The 13,572-nt window shown below is 32.5% G+C and overlaps 1 protein-coding gene across 2 annotated transcripts; it reads right to left on the reverse strand.

The window, feature by feature from the left end:
* Positions 3,536-9,389, reverse strand: LOC109707654 (OTU domain-containing protein 5-A-like). Of its 2 annotated transcripts, XM_020229096.1 has the most exons (12): positions 9,087-9,389; positions 8,547-8,706; positions 8,031-8,461; positions 7,776-7,939; positions 7,557-7,630; positions 7,045-7,099; positions 6,282-6,356; positions 6,093-6,166; positions 5,933-5,981; positions 5,717-5,801; positions 4,863-4,919; positions 3,536-3,791 (listed from the first exon to the last, which is right to left on the reverse strand). In XM_020229096.1, the coding sequence occupies exons 3-12, from the start codon at positions 8,329-8,331 to the stop codon at positions 3,742-3,744; spliced, it is 984 nt and encodes a 327-aa protein (XP_020084685.1). In that variant the 5' UTR covers positions 8,332-8,461; positions 8,547-8,706; positions 9,087-9,389; the 3' UTR covers positions 3,536-3,741. The 2 variants fall into 2 exon arrangements, with proteins under 2 accessions (XP_020084685.1, XP_020084684.1); XM_020229095.1 differs by lacking the exon at positions 8,547-8,706.

The following is a 13,572-nucleotide window of genomic DNA, read 5'->3' on the forward strand; positions in this document are numbered from 1 at the left end:
TGTATACATTATTTCTCATGAAATTTGTCATGTGGCAATTTCTCCTTCACCTCCCTTTCCACTCGAGGATGGGAAGATTTCTAATTAATGTATTCACATAATCAATTTTATCTAAACAAATCATGCATTCTTAAAAAAAGAGTAAAATAAAAGCCCTCATACTCTTTTTTATCACTTTTTTTTTACTATTTTTTTGTGCACAAGAAGGGATGATTTTTTTTATTTTTTAATCTATTTTTATTTTCTGAAATTGTGTTGGGATTGAAATTAGGGTTTCGAGGATAACAACGGCACGACGAGATGAAGTGCGATGGATTTGGACTCGATGAAGGAGGATCCGTACGACATCAACGTGGCCATAACGAAGGAGAAGCTCGATGTTGACAATGGGTGGAGGCGACGCGGAGAACGGGAGTCACCTTTCCGATCTCGGCAGCGCGATCAAGGTACGTATAGAGTAATAACTCTATTACCACTTCTTTCATTATTATTACGTATAATTTATTTACTATTTTAAGTTTTGCTACATTTGTATATATCTATTTTATATTTTTTATTTATATTTATTAATGTTTCATAGCAAGTTAAAAAATTTTAAAAATTTTAACTTGGTCAATCTTTTNTGATTTCTAAATTACCTTTACTAATAAATAAAATTAGGGCCGTTTGATTTTCATGTAATTAGAAATCAAGCGTAGTTGCATATGTGTGCAGTTGATACAGCAGTTATAATTTATACATATTTTGTTTGGCATGTAATAGAAATGTTACAATTATAAATAATTTATTTAATTGCATATAACTAAAAAATTGTGTTTTAAAAATTTTATCACAATAAATAAATAAATATATACATGGTGATAAAATTATCTCTAATTTAAAAAAAAAAATTCTTTAAAAATAGTTAATGAGGTAAATTTATTTTTATTTAAAGCTATATTTTTTTTTCACTGTTGTAAATGTAATTATGTAAATTTTAACTATTGTTGTTGGAGCGTCTAAAATAGTTGAATTTAAATATATCAAATTAAATATTAAATTTTTTTGAGAGAAAGGTAGTGCGCTATTCGCTTCATTCAGTAAAAAAGTGAATTAAGTTACATGGGTGAGACAGTAAGATCTCGATGAGCGGTGAAAAAAAAAAAAAAAAAACTAATAGTTTCCAAACTCCGGGCTAAGTTTCAATTATAGGTCCGTCAACAGCTTGATCTTGTAGATGCTAACTATTGGGTCAATCTGGATCGTCCTAAATATCGCTCTATTCCTAAAGTCTCAAATGACCCACCAGCAAATTATAAGTCCTATAAATTTTATATGCTAACTATTAAATAAATTTTTTTTAAGAGTGCTAACTATTAAATAAATTTTTTTTGAGAGATAGATAGCACGCTATCCGCTTCGTTTATTTTATTTAGAAATAAACTTAGCTAGAAATGTGAATCAACTAGAATTCGAACTTGAGTCTCAGGTACCAACCACCAAGCCCTTTACCACTTGCTTTAGGAACGATCGGTGCTAACTATTAAATATTAAATTTGAATTTGTATATAGTTATAATTATATACAATCAAATAATTTTTGTAATGTACACTTGCTTTTAATATTATAATGAGTTGGTCTTTTCTATATATGTAATATGTGGTAATGATTTTTATCTTACTTTTAATCCTTGCTTCATGTAGGCTAGGTCTGGATATAGTGAATTTTTAATAAATTTTTTACGAATTAAAATTGTTCGCGATAAGGCCTTATGCTTCCCACATTACGAATCAAATTAAACTCAAAATAAATTTTATTTTATTTTATTTGTTTTTCGGAATAGATGGGAATTAAAAGCTGTGCTAAACTTAATTAGAACATTTGCATCCCTATTAATCGACCCTCAAAACAAAATTATAATAAACCCATTAATTTTTAGGATATTAAACATTAAATAACTTATAATATATTTAAAATAAAAATCTATATATTATTTCTCTTTAAATTATCACATGACAACTTTTTCTTTATAGTTGAGTGTGAACTCCATCCCGAACCAATTCAAGTTAGTCCTCTTTCTTCGGTTGTTACTTTCGTTAAACGGCAAGATGAATCCCACCACTCGTCATCGCTTTTTTATTGATGTTTTCTTATTTTTCGATGTTTTCTATATTTTTTTAAATTATCTATTTATCACATCTTAGAAATTACTATGCTATTAAACATTAATAAATAAATTATAATATATTCCTGGTATAAAATTCTTGTGTCGGTTGGAAGGTACTTTTGGACGGTGGTCCCTATTTCTGTGTTAGATTTGGTGGGCCCCATTTTCTGTGTAGCTCAAGAAAGTCTTTGTTTTTTTTTTTCTATAGCTACCTACACTAAAAAAAAAAAAACTCAACTAAAATATATAAAATACTAAGATTTCAAATTTCAAATTTTAAATTTCAAATATCAACAAAAAAGATTAAGATCGATAGTTTTAGCCATTGTCAATGTTGCATATCATGTTTCATGCTACTGTCAAATACTTCCTAACTACGTAGAATCTGTTTGTTTGGATGAAAGTAAAAATTGGTGAAATTACGATCAAAACTCGAGTTATTCGAAACAGCATAACTAACTTCAAGGAAAAAAAAAAATAATAATACAATGGATAATACTAGTTATATTTAAATATATTAATTATTGTTACTAATTACTTTTTTATTTAGTTTGTATATTTAAAATATGATGAAAATTAATCAGTTAAGTTTTAGTATCTCTTTCAATTTAATTTGCATATTTAAAATATGATGAAAATTGATTAGTTAAGTATTAATATATTTTTTTGTTTTATAATTTTATTGGTGTATTATTATTATTTATGTATAAAAAATAATTTTAGTTGTTTTAGATTAAATTTTTAATTATATAAAAATATAATTATATTATTTTTATTTATTATATTATAATTTATTATTTATTAAATTATTTATTATTTATACATAAATTATGTTTTTATATCATTCAGCGAAGTTGAAAAAACTTTACTTTCATAACTATGAAACAAACAGCAGGGGAAAGTAGTTTTCGCATGAACTATACTTTAACTCAAATTCTATTTTAACTCAAAGTCCAGTTTCGGTGAAACAAATAGGCCCGTAGTGAACAGCGTGATCATCGGATGGAATTGTCACACATTAAATCCTCATTAAATTGAGCTTATCTTATGTTGGGTTACAGTTTTTCTGATACAGTTCAGAATCATGGAAGCTTGTCTTTCAAAGAAGTTTAAAAGTTCAATTAGCTAAACAATTTACACAATATTCATTTATGTCGAAGTTTTTCGCTAACCTCAGCAAAATAATTGACAAATCAGCAGAATTTTATGGGTTTAAATTTCACAAAAGTTTCAAATTCACTTTGAATACCAAATAATTTCTTCTCTCTTCTTTTTTTTTTTGCAAAAAAATTGATTATCAAATAATTGTGAGTATATCTCTGCCATCTGAGTGCATCTTAGTATCTGAAAGTTTATATTTAATAACCAGCAAAGAGAATTATAGCTGCAATGATATTATTTGACTCAGAACAATTTGTATATTAATTTTATAATATTTACAGAACGGGGTAACAATGAATGAATGAATGAAGAACAACAAATGAATCTAATTAGGAACAGCAGATCAACTAAATGTGTCTCCTTCTACTCGGCGACGGTTTCTGAGGGGAAACATAGTGAATCAATTACCGCGCAGATCCACCGAAATAAAACCCCTACCACAAGTGCCACCACCTTTTCTTCTTAGTGACTGAAGTTGGCATCTCTGCGCATTAATAGATCAGAATTAACCATAGCTGCTTGTTGCAAGAGAGATGGAGGATAAATAATATGAAACAATTCAGTTGTATTGAACTTGGATGTTTATTAAAATGTAGTTGCTGCCAAATGCCAATATAGTTTTTTATTGAATTCGATTCGGAATAGTAAAAAGATGTGAAACAGATGAGATCGATCTGTCGGTAAAAGAATGCTCGTATGTTTTGCGGGACTCAGAAATTGAATCCCGTCGGCGCAAATCATTCTGCTGATTATAGAGTTTACATTATGCTGTGCTGCTCAGAATGATAAGGCTTGAAATGAATTGGATTAACCCGTCAGTAAATCGAAACCTATGATCCGGTTCAAAATTATTATATCTGCATATCGCAAATCCTATAAGATTCTAAACAAGTTAAAGGCTTGAATACTTCAGTTCAAAAGTGATAATAAAATGGCCAAAGAAAGAAAGTAATATAGTGGGTCATCTATTTGTTTGCTTCTTAACATTTTCAGCGGGTCGACAGACTACTACTAATTGTTAGTTATCATTGCTCTCTCTAGAGTAATATTTCCTACGACTAAATGTTGATCTGATCCTTTCTGGGAAGTCAAATAACGGCATGAGCTGTATCCACCGTGCCATATTGTGCTAATAAGATATCAATACGATACAGTCTTTGCACCGATGGCACGGTTCAAAACTTTCTATTCTTTAAATTAATAAGTAATTTTCTCAAAAAAGTTGAAAAGATTTTATAAAGATATATAATAAGCAATTAGAATATTTTGTTGCTAAAGAAAATAAATATTTCATGCTATTATGTGTCGGTACATATGTATTTTTTATGATTGGCACGCATCGGCATGGTCCGACACGCATCATGTCATATCGTGCCGGCAAGTTTTCGGCACGATCCTGTGCCACGGCACTTCAATCCTTGATTTGGACTAACTTGGGATTACTCTTTAGTTGCATCAAGAAAAGAATTTTGGAGATAGCACGGTCGGCAATGACATATAAGTGATAACAAATCTAAGCACTTCCAAGGATTGCACAAACAAGAAATTGAGTTACCTCCTCCAGGATATATTGAGTTGTAGTGCACCTCGGCCCAAAAGCTCAAGAAAATAACTGCAAAGGCCATGAGGTAAGCTGATTTATGCAGAAAAGGAACGACAAATAACATTACACATCTATGGTACCAGTTCCTTGGGCATCAATTAACAAGATTATGTAATTTTCCTTTAGTTGTTAGTTAGTTTCATGTAGTTGTTTTGTACATTTCAAACTGAACCAACTCATATAAATTTTTTTTGATTTCTTAAAACTGAACTCAACCAAACCTAATTCACCAGCTGTTTCAAGTGGTAAAGCACTAGTTGCACAGTCCGGAATTTTCCTTTCTTTCCATGTCATATATGAGACTATATGACCAAATGCTTTGTACATCAGATATACAGAATCAAATAGGGCACAATAAATAGATCGAACCTAAGTAAGAAGAATGAATGGTTGAATCCAAATCCCCTGTCCATGATCACACATTGCTCAAACAAGAAAAAACTGAGTGATAGTTTCACTGGCTCATAGATCAAATCAAATATCACATGCTCTGCGAAAAGAGGACCCTAAAAGCAGTTACAGTATTTCCTCATATGCCTTCTATTTTGTTCTCAGGGGTGAGTGATTGCTTGTACAAAGAGAAAGACAGAATGTACTATCCTATAATCAATTATCTAAAACTACGTAATACCTACTTTCATTAATTTTTTTTTCTCTTTTTCTTCCCTTTTTTTTTGGAAAAACTGCTAGACTAAGAAAGTACTGATGATACAAAGTTATAGAGGCAAACCAAAAAGAAAAAAAGTTGGGGGGGAATGAGGATGGATTAATCCACTTTATCTACATTGCCAAGAACATAATCATACCTCGATCGGACTTCTGAACATTGGGCAGTATCTCAATGTAGCATGTATCCTTGAATGATGTTAGGATCAATATTCTGACACCATACTGCAATTTTTTTGAGCAATGGAATTATATTACCGAGATGCTCGGCAAAAAGGAGTTTATTATCATAGATTAAAGGCTTAGGGAAGTCAAACAAAAGAATATACTAAAAGGTCGGAAAATAGTAAGCACACCCAGTCTGCAGCAGCCTGCAAAGTGACATGGTCACCCCATTCCCCACTCCTGCATTTTTTTTTTAAATGAAATGTCATCAAACAATAGATAGGTACTAATGTACATGGAAGTTAAAAAACAGCCTTGCTAAATGAATATCTTTGAAGGATGATAACTTACTTGGACATCTTTTTCAGGTAGTCATCATAGGACATAGGAACATATCCCTCGTAGAATTTGCGGCATGATTTAAGCTGAGGATAAATGTAAAAGATAAACACCAATTCATAAACAAAGACTATCATTTCAGATGAGCAAAAGAAAATTAACCAAGATTACAAAATGTAACAGACCATCAACTGGACTAACCTGTTTGACAACTTGTCGTCTCACAAACTTATGGTACTCAGGGGTACGGTAAAGTTGATCAGAGAGTGCTCGGAACTGAAACGATATTGAATAAAGAAAGAAAATACGAGCTAATGTTACCAAACACTTACTAGCAAAATTAGAGAAAACATTCATAATTTACTTTAAAAGAAAGCAAATAAACCAAATGATGGGTCACTGTAATACAGAAGTGCAGTGTATAAAACCTGCTTTACCAACTTTAGTTCGTCACACAACGTTTTGTATGATAGTTACTTATCTTACATTAATGATTCCTACTTAGATCTACACTACATAGTGAAGCATTCCAATATCCATGCACCGTAGCGTTACAACGCGTGCATTCAGATCTCTAAGTTGATGAGTATTATCAGTAAGTCATTTATTATGACTTCAGGAAAGCACTCAAATTTTAAATTCCTTGCTAGTAGCCCCTTTTTTAATGGAAAAAAGTCCTAACACCAGTTAGGCAGACAATTTGGTGCAGTCCTAGGTGTTACAGACACAAATAAAAATAAGTATTGATTGTATAATTATTAAAACAAAAAGAGAAAAAAAAAAAAAAAAAAAAAACTAGAGTAGGAAATGTAGACTACTTACTCGAGCAATGCCCAGTTCAGCACTGAAACCAACTATGGTTTGCATATTTATGGAATTGCAGCCAATTAGGCTTCTTTTTTTTGGTCTTAAACCAAAAAATAATACCACATAAAAGAAGACAATTAGTTGAGTAACAACTAACCTGGCAATTACCGTCTCCTCTAACTTTCAGTTCAACCAAATCATATAGCTGCAGCCTACATATGTAAACAACGGTTAACCATCTAGATGAGAAAACTATAGATCTAAGCATTTCTACTGGTGAGCAACATAACTAATAAAATGCAACTAATCGTGTTATTGTGTTAGTAACGATGATACAAAAACATAGATGAGTTCAGTCTTAAGTGAATATTTTACCTAAAAAAGACATTTGGTAGTGTAGAACTGCTTAGCACATGTCAATTATCCCCTTTCCTACTTGTATTTTCTTATGTTAGTTAAGATTGAGATGCTTCCTAAACCTCATCTTCTGATCTTTCTGTCAGAAAACTCTAGTTGCAAGAGACTAAATGATCAACATGCCTCCATGTCACAGCACGGCAAACTTCATTAGAACAACAATATTTGGTGTCGACATGAATTGGTAATGATTTAAATATATGCAAATCATTGTTACAAGAAGCCAAAAACATCTAGCGACCGCGGTATTACCTATCAAGAAGCCTTTGGTGATCTGAAATGGCTTCATCGACAGAAGGAATTTCTCCATTTATTCTAGGAACATGCTGCATGTGAATGTAATTCAGAAAAGGATGATAATTCAGTTCCTAAGTAAGTTACCCGAAAATGTCAAAACCAAATTGTTTAGATGGTTTAGATTGTATGAAAGGAAGTAGGCTAATGCTAATCGAGTCCGATAGGCCTACTTACAGGAACAGGAACCATCTGGTTCAATCTCTTGCCTACTTCACTATCTAAAGCAGAATCCGTAATCTCTATTAAACACATATCTCCTTCAACGAACTTTTCTTCAGGGCTCGAACACGAGCTCGGGAGTTCCTGGTCCTCCCTCTCTTCCCCAACACGCATGTTCCCTGCATAAGATATGCCAAACGAAATGCGCTTACATAAAGATTGGAAAAAAAGGACCGAGTAATATATTTTTACACCCAAATGGATGTATACCCAAAGCTAAATTAGTAGTCGATTGGCCGTGCCAATCTTGGGCAACAACAGAGGCATGCAACTGCTGCTCATCCCCGCACGAAGGCCCAGACGCTTCAGCACTAGCGACGCGCGAGAATTCTTCCTGGAGAGCATGCGCAAGAATCTCATCGTTTTCAACCGTACTATCATTTTCTCTAAACTTCGCATTGGTTGGATCTTCGTCGTAGTTACCAGCACCGTTTTGATCAGCGCCGGTGCACAGGTCACCTTGGAGGAGATGAAGACCCCACCGGCTAACATCAGGATCTTGCTCACACATTATAGTCGACTTAACTTTCGAACCTCGTTCCAGAATCTTGTTTACAATATTGAGGCCTAAAACTTTGTTAAAACGATGTTTTGGATCAGCGTATCATCTAATTTCCGAAGATCACCATGAACGAGATTTTCTGCGCAGTAGAAACAAACATAAGCAACTGCGAAAAAACATGCGTTTTCTAACAAATTAATTCCTAATAACACGCACTAACTCACAAAGTAATGTGCTTCGCGATTCATGAAACATGTTTCGAACTATCGGAACAAGTCTTAAAGTTTCGAATGCGATTTTCGGATGTAAGCAAATTCGGTGAGCGAAGGTTTTCCAAGAACCGACACCTGGTGCTTAAATATTTTAATGGAATGCGCCGTAAATCTGCATATCCGACACGAACACGAACACGCGAGGTTTATAGAAGTGTCCATGATATATAGATTGTAACACTACAAAATCAAAAGTTGCGATTCTTTTCACTCTTTCCCTTGAATTCCTATTGCCCTTAAAAAAATTTTCTAGTTTCCTCGCTCCTCTAATACTTAATGCTTCAAAGAAAAAAAAAAAAGATGGAAATTTCAAGCTAATTTACCACTTCTATGAATCAAACAAATTGATAAAACCACACAAATCCTCCCTTTGATAGGTTAATCAAACCAAAATAATCAAACTAATTACTATTAATTTCAAAAAAAAAAGAAAAAATTGAATCCCACAAAGAGAAAAAAAATTAAGAAAAGGGAAAGGCTGAAGAAACTTACTTGGTATCTAAGCAACAAACACCTAAATGTAGAGGAATATATCTTTGTCTTATATATATATATAAATAAAAAAAGAAAAATTTAAAAAAAACTGTAGAAACCAAGGGAGAGGGAAAGGGAGGGGGAAGCGCGAGGAAAAGTATAAATAATAAATAAATAAATAAAATAAAATAAAATATAAAATTAAAAGGGTTCGTGACTCGTGAGGCGCCGATTGAGAAATCGTCCATATTGTCTGCAACCAATAGAAGGTCGCCACGTGGAGTACCGGTCAAATTTGTTGTCCACGTGGCACGTTGCGAGTGGAGGAGTTCGTTTCCCGCGAGAATCGGCGAGCCCAACTCGAGGGCGGCGTGGGCCCCTCTTTTTGAAAAATCTTTTTTGCGAGAACTTCAAATAACCCCTCGTGTTTTAGCGTATTTGTAATTTGATACCTTATAGTCTGAAATGTTTCATTGTTGGGACTTGCTTGTTGTTGACTGTTGAGTAGGATTACACCTAGGAATGTCAACCTGTCGGATTGGAGGCAAATATATATATATATATATATATATATATATATATATATATATATATATATATATATATATATATATATATATANCCGTCAAAAATTGTCGATTTTACGACACTTTGATCACCATGTAAACTATTATCAAAATTTATGAAATTTAGTTTTTAGATATTTCAAATACTCTAGATCAACTTCAACGGCTCCGATCATCGATTCGGAATCTCAATCATCAAAAATAACTTGATAGGACAAGTGCTCCTATCCTATTAATAGGATAGTAGCATTAGCCTCTATATATATATATATATATATATATATATATATATATATATATATATATAATAATTTGGGTTGGGGTTGGGGTCGGGGTTGGGTCGAGTACAGTCAAAATCCAAACCCGAATTCAAATCTGTCGGACTTTTATTTTTGAATTTTGATATCCATGTCTAAACCTAATTAGCATCTAATTCAAATATGTGGGGTCTCTTATTCAGCTTGTTCTCGAACCAAACATGGCCTTTACTTTAGGACCTACATATTTCCAGTTTTAAATTACTTGAGTTTTGGGCCATGAAAAAGCCTTTAGTTTTTTTTTACTGCTATTCAGATTGCTTCATGCTAGGATTCCTTTCCATACAACTTGATCCAATTGTGGTCTAACTTGAGTCTTGACCCAATTTTGAGTTCATGTTGGCTTTTGCCGCCTCTACTGCATGATATAAAAGAGGCCTCAATAAGCCGCTACAAAAAATTTATTTAAAAGATTAAAAATAATAACAATACCAAAACAAGGATTTAATAATAGTGATTGAATTGCAATTGAAAAAAATAAGATCAAGGATTATCTGGAAACTACTCATCACAACATTTGTATTGTTTGAACTGCATACACACAAATCACAATATTTTGCCCACCTTTTCATTTCTTTTGCATTTCTTCCTCTAGTTAATATTTGTTTGCCATTCCAGACGTTTCATATCCAATGCCTTTCTACAATTTTTTATTCTCCATTATATTATATTTATTTTATTTTATTTTATTTTATTTTTTGAAAAATAACCACAATAACTAATGATACACACTTTAGGAGAAAATGAATCTATAAAAGGCCAGCAAACCAACTTATTGTCCGCTTCCAAGATATTTTTTTTGTTTCTTTTTGGGAAATTAGGAAGGCATTCTTCATCTATTTTTCTGTTTTTTACCTTGAAAATTGAGATGTTAGAGGATTCTGAAATATTAAATTCATTTAAAGATATTATAATATTAATTTTATAATGGATGTTATATTATAAGTAGTAATACTAGTAAAGCCCTGCCACTACAACAAAATTGAGTTTTAGTGGCGATTATTTTTTAAATTTTCGGAATTATAATTGCCGCTAAATAATTCCGCTAAATGATTCCGTGGCAATTATGATAATTGCCGCTATTGGTAGGATCGGTAAAAGTTATAGTGACATTTGTCCTGGTTGTTGGTAAAAGTCTAAATAAATACTGTATAATAACAACTATTATAAATGGCACTATAATTAACTACGTACTAGTGTAATTGTCAGATTAAGTGCCACTAAATTTTCGCTTACAGGAGAAAATGATTTCGACAGCATAGGGTGAAACCATCCGCGCCTCATTATATAGACTCAAGGACATGAAGAAACCTTTCGTAAGCAATACGATCACAAAATCGAGGCAGGCAATGAAAGCAAGCAATACGGTCACAAAATCGAGGCGGGCGATGAAAGCAAATCAGATTGGCAATAGAAGGGATCAAAGCGGCAGGGGCGGGTTCGAAGGGACGGAGACGGAATCGTTCGCGGGATGAGAGGCAACAGATAGGATTTTAGATGAGATCGAAGAGACGGGAGCAGGATCGAAGCGACAGGGCGTAGATGGGATTGAATCGGCGGGGCATAGACGGGATCGAAGAATTGGGGGAGGAATCGAAGCGGCGGCGATCTACGGGGCGTAGACGGGATCGAAGAAGCGGGGGAGGGATCGAAGCGGTAGGGGTAGAGACGGGGGAGAAAGAGATGCATCTGAAGCGGCGTGGGTTTGGCGTTGGGGTGGAGAAGTCTGGATTAGGAGTAATTGGTAGATGGGTCGAATGGATTAGGAAAAATATGACACGCGGCAAGAATAAACGGGGATTAATATAGTTTAATAGATAATTGCCACAAAAAATATACTAAATGTTTGATAAACAAAACTTATAGCGACAATTACAATTCATATTAAAATTCTAATTCCCAAATTATAAATCCTCAAAACTCATTGCTCAACTTCGAAGGCTTATTCAAGTTGATGACAAAGCCCAAAAAATCTGTTTCAAAAGTAATATTTTTGCAATTAGTGGTACGAATAAGCATATGTTTATTTTCAAGATTAAATAGGTGTGGGAAAAGTTGTAGTAAATCAAATTATATTTATAAAAGATGATAACACTATTGATAAGAATTAGCAATTTGAAGTCAAAAATAGAATTGACAGCTAGTAGAAAGATTGGGAAATTGAAATGACCGCATATTAAACTTATTTACCAAAAGGATGAACAGAATCATAAGAAAAAATTATTCTATTGAAGCTAAAGACATTTTGAAGCACTCTATTTACCTGACAGCAGTAGTTATGTTCATCTCTCAAATTGGTCAATATCTCGTGCAAATCCTACGAGGCAACAACATAATATTAGTCTACCAGTTAGAGTTCGAAGGCGATATCTAACTCAAAAACATCACCAAAAAAATTCAGAAATTGCCACCGTCGAGAGCTTCCTCAGCTACTCCGCCGCTGAGAGCTCCTCCGCCAGAGACGATGACAACGACGCCGCCGCCGCCGCCGCTGCCGATAGGGATCCGAGATTAGAGAGGGAGGAGAGAGGAGAGGTGAAGGAGAGGGGGAGAGCTCGAGCTCCCGTGGGATGGGGGAGAGGTAGGGGGAAGGGGGAGAAGGAGAGGGTGTTCTTGTGAGATGGACAGGTTGGGTGTGGGTTCGGATTCGGGTTTGGATTAAAGATGTATTGGATTCAAAATAAATGTATTTAGTATAAAATTATTGGTTTGTAAAAATAGTATAGTTTAAAATAATTGCCACTAAAGTACAATAAGATAATAAATAATAATGGTCGTTTGATAATCGTCGTTATTAAATTGCCATTAAAATTCAATTTTGCTGTAGTGGCGCGCAATGACATGAAATAGTTTCATAATAAGTTTTAATTAATAATTATTTTGTTTTAAAAAATAGTTTAATAATTAATTTAATATAAATAAAATAATTTAAATTGGTATATGTGGGACATAAATTTTTGTAAGAACATATTAATTAGTAATCAAATTATTTTATACAAACATATGTAAAAAAAATTAGAGAAAAAATATAAAAATAATTTAAAAAATTTTAAATAAATTAAAATTCTTGTAAATTTAATAGATATATTAAATTTTTTAGTTCTTAGTTATTTAATTTTATTTACCAAAAATATTTAAAAGTTTGGTACAATTGTCTATAAAATTTAATAAATATTTCGATTTTAGCAATTAACATTAATCATAAAAAAATAAAAAATTATAAAAAAAAGTTACAAATAAATCTGAGGGGATTTTAAAGCTTTGGGAGTCTTCACACATTTTTAAGAAATTTTTTTTTTTCTGGTGAGAATGTAAAAAGACTTTCTAAACTTTTAGTTTTTGGACTTTAAGTAATTATATCAAAAACTTCATGAATTTTATCAAATTCATTTGTAGTTTCACCATATGAAATAAGCTTATCATTTTCTAGTAATTTTAATTGGAATTCATATAAAAATTAATATAAAGATAAAAATTTCAGTGGGCCTCAATTCAAAGTAGATAGTTGAGAATATTATATATATATATATATATAGTTGAGCTAGATACTTGTAAAAGTTTCACAAGTATATTATGTGTTTTTAGCTTGGATGGAGATTGTGAGGTTGAGATGTGTGGTAG

The sequence above is a fragment of the Ananas comosus genome, linkage group 3 (assembly GCF_001540865.1).
Source record: "Ananas comosus cultivar F153 linkage group 3, ASM154086v1, whole genome shotgun sequence".
NCBI classification, from domain to species: Eukaryota; Viridiplantae; Streptophyta; class Magnoliopsida; order Poales; family Bromeliaceae; genus Ananas; species Ananas comosus.